At 43.3% G+C, this 15,202-nt stretch overlaps 1 protein-coding gene across 1 annotated transcript in view; it reads right to left on the bottom strand.

Moving 5' to 3' along the window:
* The window catches only part of prox1a (prospero homeobox 1a), a 28,434-nt gene extending 14,752 nt beyond the window's left edge, over positions 1 to 13,682 (bottom strand). The window contains exons 1-5 of the mRNA XM_070930770.1: positions 13,338 to 13,682; positions 12,789 to 13,119; positions 12,490 to 12,653; positions 10,644 to 11,876; positions 6,005 to 6,112 (exon numbers count right to left, since the gene is read on the bottom strand). Of these exons, the coding sequence (XP_070786871.1) occupies positions 6,005 to 6,112; positions 10,644 to 11,876; positions 12,490 to 12,653; positions 12,789 to 13,119; positions 13,338 to 13,682 (2,181 nt within the window). The remainder of the gene's footprint in view (positions 1 to 6,004; positions 6,113 to 10,643; positions 11,877 to 12,489; positions 12,654 to 12,788; positions 13,120 to 13,337) is intronic.
* Between the last annotated feature and the right edge of the window lie 1,520 nt (positions 13,683 to 15,202).

Raw genomic sequence — 15,202 nt, 5'->3', positions numbered from 1 at the left:
TTGCAGTGGGCTTTTCTGTTGAATCTCCAGCTTTTCTAGGTTCTGGGACTGTTTTACATAGTATGTTGGGTTTTTTTTTTAATGGCGGTCTATGGGGAAAATGCTTTTTGTTGCAGTACCACGGCTGGCCACAGGGACAAATTGGCTGCAAGGTTGACTTTGCCATATTGTTTAGTCTGGGCAGTTAAATTACAGCAGTCAACATTAATGTACAGCCTAGGCTGATGTATTTTAGGTCTTTCTCAAGGCCGTATGTGTCTTAAAAGTAATGTTTTCCCTAAAATTGTCTGGAGGATCTGTGGTTTACAACAGATTCTGTGTTAACGCCCATGCAAATCCTGCTGTTGGACGCTGTAAGAGCTGCAAAATATCACTTTTTGAATGCAGGTGTAGCCTAAAATCTGCAACTGTCAAGTGTGTGTTTCAGAATCTGCTCATTTTCTTTCAAAAGGTAGATATTTCGTGAATGACGTCACATGTAGACGGGACACAAACACACATGCATACACCCAGTCATCTCACCAGCTGCCCTCCCGCCCACCCACTGTCCCGACGTCCAGCTCATCACAATCAGCACAAACCAAAAAAAACAAGAGAGGCGAGAGACAAAAGACAGACAGAGAATGGAGGGAGGGGGGGCAAAATGCTGAGCTTGAGGAATGCCATTTTCTGTTTACAACGAAAAGGGGGAAAGAGAGAGTGTCAGAGAAAGTGCCAGGGTGTCTCACCCCCTCTCTCCTTCCCTTGATGGCGGTTGTTGTCAGCCCCCCCAGGCCATGTTGGAAGGGCAAACACACACATCCTTTAAGAATCTGCCCACTTCAACCAGATTCGTCGTAGCTCGGCACATTTTATAGAGGACAGTGTGAATGTGCACGATCAACATAAATCTGCGAGTTGTAACTCTGAAGGTTTCCTGTGGATCCTGGAAGAATAGCTGTTGTAGTAACTTTTTCAAATTATGTTTTGGGGCATTTCTGCTTTACTAGACAGTATAAACTGCAGGAAAGTTGTTCGTGTGTGTGAAGTTTATGAAGCAATTTCTGGCAGAGTGTAACAACCCCATAATTCATAGTCACACAGCAGTCAGACTTCATAGTAGTCTTTGGTTTTGTAGTGTTACATGAAGAAGTCTTGCTTAATTTTTGCTTAATTTCTGGACATAGAAACTGACAAGCTATAGGCCACTACTTATAACTATTGTGTTTTTGAGTGTTCAATCTGTTGATGTTGGCGTTGTCCCATTTTGTATACCACCAAGTGTTGAATGTTCAAAATGAAGGAATATAACTATATTTACACCTTAATTTTGGCCCTTTAGGCTGTCCTTTGGACCCCCAAATCCACTGGCCTTTCTACAGCGAAGTTAGGGTGGGATTTATTTAGCTAAACCTCATAATGCTGCAACATTTAACACAGACTCGGCCAGAGCACACTATAAATCATTGCCTGGTCTTACGAAGCTTAAACCCCGTTGCTCACTAAACAGTAGCTGTTGTGGTAATGCTACAATCTCAGCAATTAAAAAAAGCTTTGTTTTAACAATTTCCATTTTAAAACAGCCTAAACAATTCTATAGCTACGCTGTTTCATGCTACATATTACTGCCTCCATTCATAAAAGACATTGCTAAACTTTACAGGTTTAAATGCTTTGTCATCTAGAGAATTCAAACACTTTGTTCAGTTATGTCAGTATTGGTAGACGAGCTGTTGCTGGTTCATACCCTGAGGTTGCCAAATTGGCAGTGTAGCTCTAATTGACAAGACGGGTGAGAGGCGGGTTGGACGCTAATTGATTCCTGCTGAGACGGCGGCATCGAGATGTCATTTCAGCCTCTTAAGGCAAGAGTCTTCAGGGCTCTCGCTGATAAATGTGTCGCTGCTTCGTGTTCAGTGTGTGTGTGTGCATGTGTGTGTTAGAGAGAGCGTATGTAAAAACCCTCAGCTGGCAGGGAACTTGTGAGTGTGAGTCGGAAGGAGCTCCCCGAGCCAGCGAGCGTCTAATTAATCCTAACTCCTCCAGTCTTAACGAGGTCTTAATTACTCTCACTGAATCTCTCAAGACGAGACGGCAGCGACCTCAGCGTCGCATGCTAACATATATGATTGTCTGGTCAGAAGGCAAGAGCTTTCACTACGCAATTAAGATCCCGTGTGTTTATGTGTATGTGCGTGCTTGCTCATCTGTGCCTAAAACAGTTGTCAGCTCAACCCACTTCCCACACCGAGCGAGGCGGCCATTGTGTGTAAGAGGCTCATCTTTAAGAACCAGTTTCCCATAGACAAAGTCCATTCAAGTCCAATTAGGGGAAGCCATTCAGGGCCTTAATTCCCTTACAGTGAATCTGCCTGATCCTCCTAACACATGCTACTTATTGTTCCCTGGGAAGGACGGGGGAGGAGGGGAGGGGGGGGGGCAGGAGTAAGAGAGAGGGTGAGAGACAGAAAAAGAGAAAGAGACATTGACCCGGATTTTGGAAATATGGTAATGATGAGGGTAATGAATGCAATGGGACAATGAAACAGGACACACATACACAGACAGACAGCAACAGGGTGCTCTCTCTCACCCAGTCCCACACACACACACACACACACACACACACTACCGAAGCCTTGAAAAGAACAGCCTTGCTCATCACAAATAGGATTATCCATGATTCATTTTTTTTATTAAGCGAAATAACATCGGCGGAGTTCCTCCCACAGATAGCTATGCTGGATTTACTGGGATTACGACTCAATTAAAACTAAACTTGACTATGAACCATTATTTGCATAAAGAAACCATCATTTTCTTAAAGGATAAAACTGAAGATATATTCTTCTCATTGTCCACGAAAAGAACGAAACCAACAATGAATTGCTCCTACGAACATGTATTGCCTGATATCTTGTTCCCCTGTTCCTTAGAGCTCTATTGTTGTTGAAAACTATTTAAAACACATCAATGAGTCACACTGTTGCACTGTGACATGTTCCTTTATTACCATGAACACACGCACTGTAGTTTGTCCTGAAAATAGTCCCACAATTTACTCCTGTTTGTGTAACGTTTGCTGAAAACTACAGTGTCCAGCTGTTTTAGGAGATTGACATTTGTGAACCATTTTGTAAGATTTACATCTTCAGTAGGAACCGGTGGGCTCGGGCAGAATGCCACATATACAGCAGGAATGGTATAAAGTATTGAGATACGGACTAATAAATTGTTGGTTATGGCCTTTTCTTTGGGATTTGTATTACTTTAACAATAATACAGTCTTATCTTTTAAAGTTATAATTTTCATTTTCTGTTTTTTAATTCTATTTGTCAGTTTTTTCCCCCCTTCAAAGAGTATACATTAAGTAATTATCTTCCTATTTAGTAGTTTTTGTTGTTAGTGGTGGAGTCTGCCATGCTAATTGCCCACTTATGCACGAGGGATTTTTAATTGATCTAATTGATATCAGCCTCACTGTTTACTGTTCACTCTCTTAATTCCTATATTAAGTTACTGCTAATGCAAATTCGGTTGTTGCCATCAACCAGGATATCTTAATGGCATCTTATAACACTAAAGATGCATTGACACTGTAAATTTGACTAATTGAAACAATTCATCTGGTTTTCTTGGTCTACAAAATAAAAACCATGTTTAGCCGTCACACAGGATGCTGTCAGTCCTTAAAGCTCAGACAAGAAATTCCAATAGAAAAATGTTTTCATTCCGATAAATCCCTCCGTTTGTGGTTCTGACTTCAGTTACAGATCGAGCCCGTAATGCTGTCCATCTGCTGAGCCAAAGCACTGCAAATATCTCCTAATCTAAATCCATGTTTGTTGAGATGAAGAGATTAATTGAATATCAGTTTGGAGATAAACCCGCAGATTGGAGACTAGATTAATTTTAAAAGCTAATATCAATCTCCAAAAGATAAACTCATACACTGGCTGAGCCTATGCATTAACTCATTAGTCCTAATTTATTCATTTTCCAAATTAAACCCCAAAGCCACAGTTTATTTGGCCACATAAATATTAAGCACATTTACTCAGATAATTGAAAGTATGACTTAGACATGATGAGTAAGCTGATTATGGAAAATTATCAATGTCAGCACATAACAGTTTTAAAGTGTTTTCCTTAAATGAAGTGAGTTTGGTTATGTACAGTTAAAATCTCACAACAGCTCGTCACTATTAATCTTTATATTCAGAAGATTGGAGATATTCGTTCATTTCTGCCTAGAGATTTTCAGAAAAACTGAAGTTCACAAATTTGAAAGGCCACTTTAGTCATTCAACAACGGTGTAGGTGTGACACTTCCAGGATGAAGAGCTTTGTATTTAGCCTGAAGACGATGCAGTGTTTAATGCAATAAAGAAATTCTTGAAAACCTTTAAGGTTTATGTTTGAAAGAATATTTCAGATTTGATTTATTGTAGTTTAATTTCAATACAGCCGTTGTCATTTTTAGGATTATCAGTTTCAGTTGACCTGAAAACAGCATTCAGGCAACAAAATACGAGTTTTTGGAGAGGTTAAAAACTTTTAAAACACGTTGGTTTATCAGATTTTTGATAAATGTTTGACAAAATTAAACATTGTCTGCTTTTATTGTCTCAATAACACTAAACAGAGGTATAACTGGGAACCATAACACCAGTCTTTGTCACTTAATGGGCTCCCAGTTAACGACAAATCAGTCTCACGCTTGCATCTACTGGGAGCAGGTAGGCTTAGCAACCTTGTGTTTGCCTAGCAACCTGGTGTCCCAGCGACCCTTGTTGCCATGGCAGCCGATGAGGATGTGGCACTGCCACGAGGAAGTGGTCACCACAGATATGAGCCAAAGGGCAGCTGGTGTGTGTGTCTGTGTGTGTGTGTGTGTGTGTGTGTGTGTGTGTGTGTGTGTGTGTGTGTGTGTGTGGCTGCTCATTTGAATACAGCGTCCTGAATCCGTAGAGGAGCCGTATGCTCCTTTGCAAAATACGTAGCAGCCTGTAAACACAAAACAATCAGCGCCTTTGTTTTAAAGCTGTTGTTCTGCTGTCATCCCTTTCATTTGTTTGTCCTCCCCTCCCCTCACCCCCTGTCATTTTCTCAAAAAAAAACCAACACACAAACACACTTTCAATCATCTCCTTTTCCCGTCTGACTCCTTTTCCTAGTCTGAACTCTCACTCTGTTCATTTTTCTTACTGATTTTATTTCCTATCTTTCCTTTTCTTTCTACCTGTGCTTCCTGTCACCTGTCGATTGGACGCGTCCACCGTGATTATTTGTCTTGTTTCTGTTGAAAGAAAAGTTCAACTTCTCAATACATGTTAGTGAGAGTGAAATGTCGTATGTGTGTGTGTTTTGAGTGAAAGGAAGATAGAGGTTGAGGTGTGTGTGTGTGTGTGTGTGTGTTGGGTGGGTGGGTTGGGTATGTGAGAGGGAAAGTGGGCGTTAACACCCCCCCCCCCTCCAACCCCAGGCCGATTAAGGCCAGAAACTCTAATTATGCTACAAAGACGTGACAGACTGGAGCACCCATCTGTGCTATAGGGCCTCACACAGGCGCACACACATATATAAAAACCCAACTGTAACCAAATCTAAAAACCAAATGCTTCACACAAAGACGCATACCTGTTTACAACAGCTCATCTGCCCCATCTGTCACTGGAAAATACTCTGATGTGATTTTTGTGATGTGATTCTAAAGATGCCATTGAATTCCCATCGCTCGGCCTGACGGTGACTGCAACACTTCGCATATCACTACATTTTGTATTCATTCATATGCTGCTCTTCAGTTCACTGTGTGAGTGAGTGTGGGTGTCTGCACAGAGTATGTCAGGTTTCATTGTTTTAAACCCTTGCTAAAAACTTCTTTATCTCCTACACTCAAAAACAAAACAAAAAGATCAGTGAAGTGAAAAAAGACACAGAAGAGAGACTTGAATGTGACAGGGCATGAAACAGTGATAAGAGGTTCATAAGGGCTAAAAAAAAGAAAGGGCAAAGTCTTACCTTGACGTCGGAGAAAAACATTTTGAGCATGTTGGAGGAAGGGTAGCGGGTGTAGAAGAACATCAGCTTGGCCTTCTTCAGGTGGTTGGGAGACAAGCCCTCCTGAATCTGAATAATGACATGTTAAGGAGCCACCAAGCAGTTGTTTCACTCAGAGCTTCTGAAGAACACAGCGGAGGGAGGTTTTAGCAGTAAATCACCTTTTTAAAATGTTCCGTTTACTCGCAGTCCATGCACATTATAACAGCTTCATTTGTAGCATTAGTTTAAGTGAGGATTTGTTGTGTTGGTTATACCACAGCAACAATCACAATTATTATACGCTGCAAAGAACGGTGCATTTAGACCTTTCTGGTGAGGAACTGCGGTGTCTCCAAACCTCCAAACTGTCATCTTACAGCTTAAATACACCCCTCTGTTGTGAGAACGAATCAGACAACATCCATTTATAAAGCAGTGAATGTTTCTGTAACCACAGTGATTGATGGAGGGGTATTTTACTTTTAAAAGATAGCACCTTTCTGAGAAAAGCACATTGGCAGCATGTCAGAGCGAGGAGTGACCACTCCAGTAAAAGTCAGGAGGGCGACAGCACTACCGTTTAACACCACCACAGACAATTGAGAGATACAATAAGAGAAAGCCAGTTCTCTGTTTGACGTGCCATTTTACACCCAAAGCAAAAGCAAACACGAGCACCTGCTGGCTTTGGATCAAATCCCACATTCACTCCTGCATCTCTGCAGCCCCGGTGTCTATCCCACTGTCTCAACAAGGAAAATAATAATTGCAGAGGCCCTGGTTGCAGGGGCACAGAGTGTGTGTGTGTGTGTGTGTGTGTGTGTGTGTGTGTGTGTGTGTGTGTGTGTGTGTGTGTGTGACAGTGTGTGTGTGTGTGTGACAACAGCTGTGCCCCACCACGCTGCCATTTCCCCACCACATTAACAGCCCTATAATCTATCAGAGAAGATGAGGCAATCAATGGAACCCCCTGCAAGGTCAATTAGCACACAGACAAACACACACGCACACACACATACAGAAACCCCAGGGGCCCTATATGGCTGGGAAAGAGGAACAGGGAAAGAGGGAGAGAGTAGCATCAGCAATTAGGAAAAGAGGGAGAGAAAGGAAGTGCGAAGAAGAAGAGGGAAGGAGCAGCTTCAGGACATGGAATTGTTTTATTCTAAGTTCAAATGAAACGTCTAAGGATAATCAATATCTGAAGATATTCAAGAGCTGTTCTGTAACAGCCAGAAAGTGCAACTGTGGCCACTAGCTGGTGGGACTAGTGTGTGTCAGTTACCAGTTGTGACGTTAGTGTTCAATGTAAAGACCAAGAGGAAACTTTTGGACTACATGTTACAAATGGCCGCGATACCACAACACAACGCTGTTCGCTTTGGCTCAATAAGTGAAGCGAGAGGTGACTCGTGTTGTCATCCATCATTCATTTAGCAGCAGATACGTCAGGTCACCGTACAACAACACCATCGCCTAGTTAACATTCATACCAACCTGTCACGATCTGTGTGTGTGTTCAGGGCACATAATACGTTGTGTCCAGTTTTTGAAAACCTGCACATGAACACAAACAAATACACACCAAACCGCACAAACATGACTCAGAGTAAACAGTGTGAAGCGAAATCATAATAAAAAAGAGCCAATGACGTGTGTGTGTGTGTGTGTGTGTGTGTGTGTGTAATAGTAGCTAAAGTGAGTCAGTGAATAAACAATGCAATGGATGATGTTCCTTTTCTTCCACTCCTCTTCCTCTTCCTCCTTTCCTATCGTTGTGTGTGTGTGTGTGTGTGTGTGTTTTGTGTAGGGCTCACTGTATCAGCTGTAACTTGACCTTGCTGCCAGGTGTGTGTGTGTGTTTGTGTGTGAATGGGGGAGTTGGATTGGGAGGAGAAGAGAGGGAGGGGGGATAAATTCATAAATGAATGGGGGACATCTGCTCAGCTCTGTACAAAGGATTAAAGATACACAGACCTGAGAGACACTATGTGTTTTTGAGTGTGTGTCGGTGTGTGAGCGCCTTTTTAGGTGAACTATGATCGATGCAAAACACTTTAACCTAACTGCCGGGCTTTCTCGAAGCCTTAAATCCACCGACAATGCCGTCACCATTTTATCCCTTCCATGCAAATCAAAACTAGAGGCAGAGAAAGAGACAAAACAAGAATATAAACCGAGTGAGAACGAACGGAAGCAAAAACAGAAACTGCAAACATTTCTTTCTTTTTTGATGATGCATGTATTCGTCTGTGTGGCTGGTGTGTCTGCATGGGCCCTGCATGTTTTAGTTCAGTTTAATTTAATTGTACATTATTAAAACATGTCAATAAGCTTCCATATAATTCAAAACATCAATCGCCGATCTAAGGATGGTTCAGTTACACACATGCAAAACAAACTGTGTGCACGTCAATAAGAGAAGACAACAGTCCGGAGTGCAAGTAACAATCTGTCGATTTATCTTTTTATAGTAATTGAAAAATCATTTGTTCTATAAAATGTCAGAAAATAGTCAAATAAAAGCCTCCCTGAGCCTAAGTTGGCTTAGTTTTCTCGGACCAACAGTCAAAAAGATATTTCATTTTGTAATTATAGAAAACTGAGAAAAGCAGCAAATCCTCACATTGCAGAATCTTATTGCTGAATGAATAACTTGAAGAACTCTGTTAATTCATTTTGAAGGATTGCTTATTAAAATTAAATGTAAAAAAAAACACAGAACCAACAAAATAAAAAAGGGAGGGTTGAAGGGTTGGTCAATATCTTTTGAAATACTAATGTCCAATTTCAAATGAATGGAAAAGCATTTTGGAATGAAACGGCTGAGCAGGATCAAGAGACGTGTCAAATATTTCTTTTGTAATTAAAGCAACATCTAAATTGGCTTTGAAGACGACACTGTGATCACATCCTCATCGCAGCTGCAAGGAGTTCCTATTTGTCAGGTTCAAAGTCTTATTTTTCTTTTCACTTTGTTCTTCAAGCGTACGTGTGTGTGTGTCTGTGTGTGTGTGTGTGTCTGTCTGTCTGTCTGTGCTTGTTTGTGTGCATGTGTGAGTCAAAGTGTGTGCATGCATAGAGGCAGGAAGAAGCCCTCTTCATATGAAAGGTTAGGAACGAAAAGATAAACAGCTACCTGCAAACACCTGTCCACATGCACACGCTGTGCGTGTGTGTGTGTGTGTGTGTGTGCGCGCGCACTGTAAAAGGAAGCAAAACACACACAGCTGCCGAGCAACTGCGAGCAAAGGAAAGCGAGGAGGAGAGATGGACAACGAGAGGGAGGGAGACCACTGGCTAAAAACTGTAGCGAAGACCAATGTGTACATTTTAGATATTACACTTCGCCTTATTACACACACACACACACACACACACACACACACACCAACCCCAAAACACACACATATTAGAAAGCTTCCATCAATAAGGCCAAGCATTCACCTGTTCTTCCGTGCTCTTTGAAATATGATTAGCTTTGAGCTCCTATGTACAAGGTCTTACCCCACACCCACACACACATAAACACACACACACACACACACGTGCACGTAGACACAGTGAAATATGATTTGCTTTGAGCGTTTATGTACAAAGTCTTTGTGATGAAAGAGAGCCTCACCGCACAAGAGTGTCTCAGACAGTGTGTGTGTGTGTTGAAGAGGGAGCTCACTAGCCTTTCTCAGCACCTTTTAAACACCACAACCTGCTGCACAGACTTAAAAGAGCTTGAGAGAGCAGCGTGCGACCTGTTTAATCTTCCCCCTCTTGCAAGACCCATCGCGCCCTGTTTCATCTCCCCCACTCAGTGAGGAAACAAGAGGGTTAGAGCAGGAACCAATTAATGCAGATTAATTGATATTAAAGACTTTCTTTGACTACAGCCTGCTGCTGCTGCTGTCTGTAAGTGTTCTCAGTGTCTTCGACTGCGTTAAAAATGTGACTCTTGTGGAGCGGGAATATAAAATCATTGCCGATTTAAACTCTTTCCAAGTGCATGTTTACCTCACAGTGTTTAACATGCTCAACATAATATGTGCTAATATCTTTGTGTCCCATTTCCACACGACATGCTTATTCCTTTTGGTATGTAGAGACAATAAAAGAAATAATCTGACTTAATTGAATTAAAAAAGCAAAATAAGTCAATTGACCCAACATGAGGAAGGAAATATCATGTGCTGATGTAACCGAATGTACAGAATTTATCATGACATATTGTATATTTTAGGTCATGTCTTCCAACTCTAATAGCAACTCTGAAGTATATTTTTCTTGCTGTTATAGTATTAATAACATGTACGTACTTAAATACTTTTATATGTTTTATATGTTCCTGGAACCTGAACGTATTTTTCTTTTTCCACCTATGAGCTGCCTCCATTTCCTTTGTGCACTGCAATGTGGGAACGTAGTGTCCATCAACCGCACACTCAAACATTTGAGTGGATTTAGTGTGCATAATAACAGCTTTGAGTATGCTGAATCTTGTCAGTTTTAATGCACTCAAAACCGGGTTAGAATTAGTATGTGGTCTGGAGTTGGGACCAGGTTTAAAGCTGCAAATGCAAGAAAACACACACGCAGATACAAAACCTTATAGTTGCAAGGATACGGTGCTGCCTGAGTAGGGCGATATGTCGGACATGTCTTGCAGGTCCCCACACTCAGACTTGATGAGGGACAGGGACAGACCCTCCGGCCCATGTTGGCTCGGTGAGCTCTGCCTGTGGTGGTGGTGGTGGTGGTGGTGACTGAGATGGCCCCCGCCAAGGGATGCCATTTTGGTTCGGAGGCTGACAGTTTCCCGGGTCATGTCCATGGAATCGGGGGAGGACCGATGGTGGTCCTTGGGCCCTGGAGGGTAACCGGCTCCAACCCCGTGCGACCCCAGGGGGTTCTGAAAGGGGTAACCCATAAGGGGAAGAGGAAACGGGTGACGAAACGATGGAGGGCTAAACCCAAGCGAGGCCGTGAGGGGAGAAGGGTGGAGGGAGGGATGGTGAGGAGGAGGAGGAAGAGAGGAAGAGAGGTTGGTGTTCTCTCCTCCACCTCCTCCGCCGCTTTTGCGCACCACCAGCGGCAGTGCCTCTGTTTGGTCGTTGGGCGTTGGCACACCGCTCAGTCTGCCACTCAAACCACCGAATGAATCCAGCGGGCTTGGGACGATTACATCGCCGAAGCAGTGCAGCCTCTGATTGGTGGAGTGGTAGTTAGGGGTGGGACTGCCGTCGCCATTCAGGCTGAGGGCCAGAGCGCCACCGCCAAAGCGTGAGTCCGGGGTGAGGGAGGGGAGGGGACCGAAAGGTGGAGGACAGGAAGAGGACGAGTTGGAGGAAGATGAGGGTGCAGCTGGTGTGCTGCTGTGGCAGCCATGATGACTGACAGCCTGCTTGGGCGAGGAGAAGCCCTTGACGACTGTGTCGACAACCTGCGACACGGCACAGTTCAGCTCCTGCTTCAGCGTCTCTGCTAACTGCCTTCCTCCTCCTCCCCCTCCTCCTGCTGCTCCTCCTCTCCTCTTCATCACCCTTTCTCCATTTCTCTCCTCCTCCTCCCTGCCGTCCACATCCTCCTCCATTTCTCCGTCTATCAGGGCCTGTTCTCGGAGGAGGGCTCGGGCCCGGTCCAGGAACAGGCCTGGGTCCAGCTCAGACAGGTCGTCGTGGCTACGTCGCGCTCTGTCTCTATGTCTCTCCTCCAGGCCGTCGGAGCGGATACTGTCCTCTGACAAGTTACCGTCCTCCTCTCTTTCTCTACCTCGGTCAGCCTCGCCGTTCTCTTCCTCTTCCTCTGTCTCTGAGTCGTAGATCTGGTAGAACTTTTCCTGGAGTTGACGCAGCTGTTTCTGAACAACAGAGGATAGACAATGTTAAAGAAGACGTTTTCTGAACCTGAGGGTTACCATAAATATAATAAAGGAGAAATGAAAATAGTGCGGTATGCCTCAGATTATATGTAACCAATTTGGTGGATGCACACGATTTTTAGAAGGAACCCATTTGTCACATCATTTTTCTTCAAGGAATAAGATAGCATGAATCTGTGACACTTTGAAAAGTTGGCCTTGTTTTAGACCCTGAAATCTACGGTTCTTCGTGTTTTTGTGGTGCTTTATGTTGCTAAATGAATTCTTGTTACATTTGTATTTCCCCCAGGGGGAAAGAAAGAAAGTAATTATTATTATTATTTCATCCAAAGCACTTTACAAGGTTTTTGCCGCTCATTCATCCATTCATGCACACATTCACACACCGATGGCAGCAAGCTACCGCGCAGGACACTGGCCTGAATTTAGGGTTCATTATCTTGCCCAAGGACATGTGAACAGGAGGTGGTATGTATGTATATATATACATATATATATATATCCACCGAAGAGGAAGGGGTGGCTGATGTTTGTGGTGCATTTGAGCTGCAAATGTCCACACGAACTGCTCTTAATGTCATCTGCTACCAACCTGCATGTCCTCCAGTTGCAGTTTGAGCTGCCGTCTCTCCTCCTGTCTCTGCTCCTGCCTGGAACACACCAGCTGGGTGAAGCTGTGTTGCTGCTGTGGCAGGCGCTGCTTTCTCTTATTCTCCCTGTAAACCTCACTAACGCCAACCACGCCGCCCCGCAAACCTGGAGAGCTCAGGAGGGAAGAAGGGCCGTCGCTCCGTCTGTGGCCGTGGCTGCTGATGTTGTGGCTGTTGCCGTCTCCTCTGTGGTCATTGCTGCTGTTGCTGTTGTTGCTGCTGTTCTCGTTCTCACGGTTGCTTTCTTGGTTGTGGTCGCCGGCGTTCGGCCGGACCAGAGGCGAGTGACTCATGCCGCGGATGATGTTTTCCACGCGGGCGCGCTTAGCACGAAGGTGCTCGTCGGACAGCCTGTCCAAGTCGAAGGAGGAGAGGGAGAGGGGCTGAGAGGAAGGGTGGGAGTTATGGCTCGAAGGAGGTGGTGGCCGCCCGAAAGAGGATGAAGAAGGTGGAGGGGCAAGAGGAGGACCAGGAGAGAGGCAGTCAGAGGGGCTGTCCCGGTCACGGGAGGAGTTGCTGCAGGCGTCCTCGGCCTGGATCTCTGAGCCTCCACTGGACAGAGCTCCACTCCCCTGTGATGGAGGACAGGAGGACTGAGTTAATAAACTATTAACTAATTAAACTAATGATTTAACGGATCAGTTGATGAGGATTGAAGACTATTTGCAGATGCGAGGTTGATTCAATGACACGGCGACTAAAACCAATAATTGATTATCAAAACCTAAATCAGTTAATTGATTAATTGACATAACATTTCAACACTGCCTGTATGTGTGTTTGTGTATACCTGGAAGCCTGAGTCACTCCCTCCATTCTTTCCCATGTTATTTTTCAGCAGCTGAGAGATGATAGTAGCGCCAGGGAAAGGCATTATGGCGTCTTCGTAGGAGTTGGCCCTCTTCAGCAACTTCCTCAAAACATTCGACTTCTCTCCGTCAGATCCTCCATGGCCGTGACTGACCAACGAGCAGTCTCCGTCCTGATCGATGCCGTGCGATTGGTTCATGCTGTCGAGCAGGGTCTCCCTGGCGCGGGTGAATATCGCGCTACCCACAGTCCTTTTCACCCCAATGTCGACACGTCGGCGCTTGGTCTGTCTGGTTAGGAGGGTGGTGCTGTCATGATCAGGCATCACGCAGGGGGGCTAAACGGACATGACCAGTGGTCCTCACAGACACACGCAGGATGAGAGGAGTTACCTGGTCAACGACAAACACAAATAAACACTAATTACTGTGAGCTCAACCTTTTGATATCACCTGGAAAGTGGCATTTTCGCAAATTTTCATTCCCAAAATTAGATCTTTATCATTTAGCAAAATAGTTAATTTTGTTATACAGAAAAGTTGTGGGAAAATATTTTGAATCACGATATGATTTAATATAACAGATTTTTATTAAACAGTGTCAGAATTATTTAGTAGAAACAATTTTCCACAGTTAAAAAACAGATGACTACAGATAATGAGTTTTTATTCTTTCCAAAATAACTTTCTTTGGTTTGTGTTTTACCCTTTGAACTATCAGAGTAGACAATAATTAACAGATATAAAAATCACCACTTGTGAACCATCATAAAAAATGTCAAACAACGCAAATCAACATGCCTGATGGAAAGAGCCAAATTCAAAAGATTACTCAAAGTGCATTTGTTGACCAAGAGCCAAGGGAACCACTGTGAGAAAAAAACACAATCTTTAAAATAGTTCAAGGAGATATTCCCACAGAGAAGGAACACCTGCCTGTAATAACCAAAATAATTTCCCATTTCCTCCTCCTCCCCTGAGTGGTAACCTTGATTTCTGCATCTTGTGAGGAGCTGTGGAGAATCGACAGGCTCTCTCTTATTGTCAGAGGGATTTCACTCCACTCTCAAGAGTGTGTGTTAGTTGTTTTTTTTTTTTACTTCTTCACATGATATGAAAGAAAAAGGTACTTATCTTACATTTTTAAAAGCAATTCAATTTTTTATGGTGTTGGACTTTGGGTATTTTATTTTGACATTCTCCACATACTCATATTCAAAGCGAGGTTTATTCTTCTATCAATAAACCGTATCTATTATATGGCAAGTGTAGAGAGGGAAAGCCCTGCAGAAAGGTGAAGTTTCTCTCTCGATGCTCTGGAAACACCTAAAACTATGCTATGGGTGGGAAATATTGAAGAGCTGGCTATAACTGACATAACATTGACTGAGATACTTTCAAAAATGCATAAAATCTCCAGAAAATGCAGAATATCCTAACCTAAACTATCAAAACCTGGTTTCAAAAACAAAAGTCTTAAACCAAAGCTGAATTTACTGCACATGTGATTTAAACATTTTCAATATTACTTTCACCTTTTAATTTAGGGATAAAATCAAATGGACAAAGACAAAGAAAATTCAAAAACCTCTTTAAAAAAAAAAAAAAAAAAAGCATCACAAAACCATTTTAAAACAGGTGGCAGGTGACTGGTGCTCTTGTGCCTTCACACACACATGCATACAGGCAGCGTTTTCCATGTTACGTGTTTGCATGTGTTTTGCAAGTGACTTCAGGGTCAAGTCTAGGGAAATATTTCACAAATTAAAGCTGCTTCCTGCAACAGTTTGGTAGAGCTGTGCCTGTGTTCACGGGAGTTGAGCAGTTTTATTTCCAGTGTTAAAAT

Source organism: Enoplosus armatus, chromosome 24 (assembly GCF_043641665.1).
Source record: "Enoplosus armatus isolate fEnoArm2 chromosome 24, fEnoArm2.hap1, whole genome shotgun sequence".
NCBI classification, from domain to species: Eukaryota; Metazoa; Chordata; class Actinopteri; order Centrarchiformes; family Enoplosidae; genus Enoplosus; species Enoplosus armatus.
The sequence above is the reverse complement of the archived record's forward strand: the minus strand, read 5'-3'. Positions and strand labels throughout refer to the sequence as shown.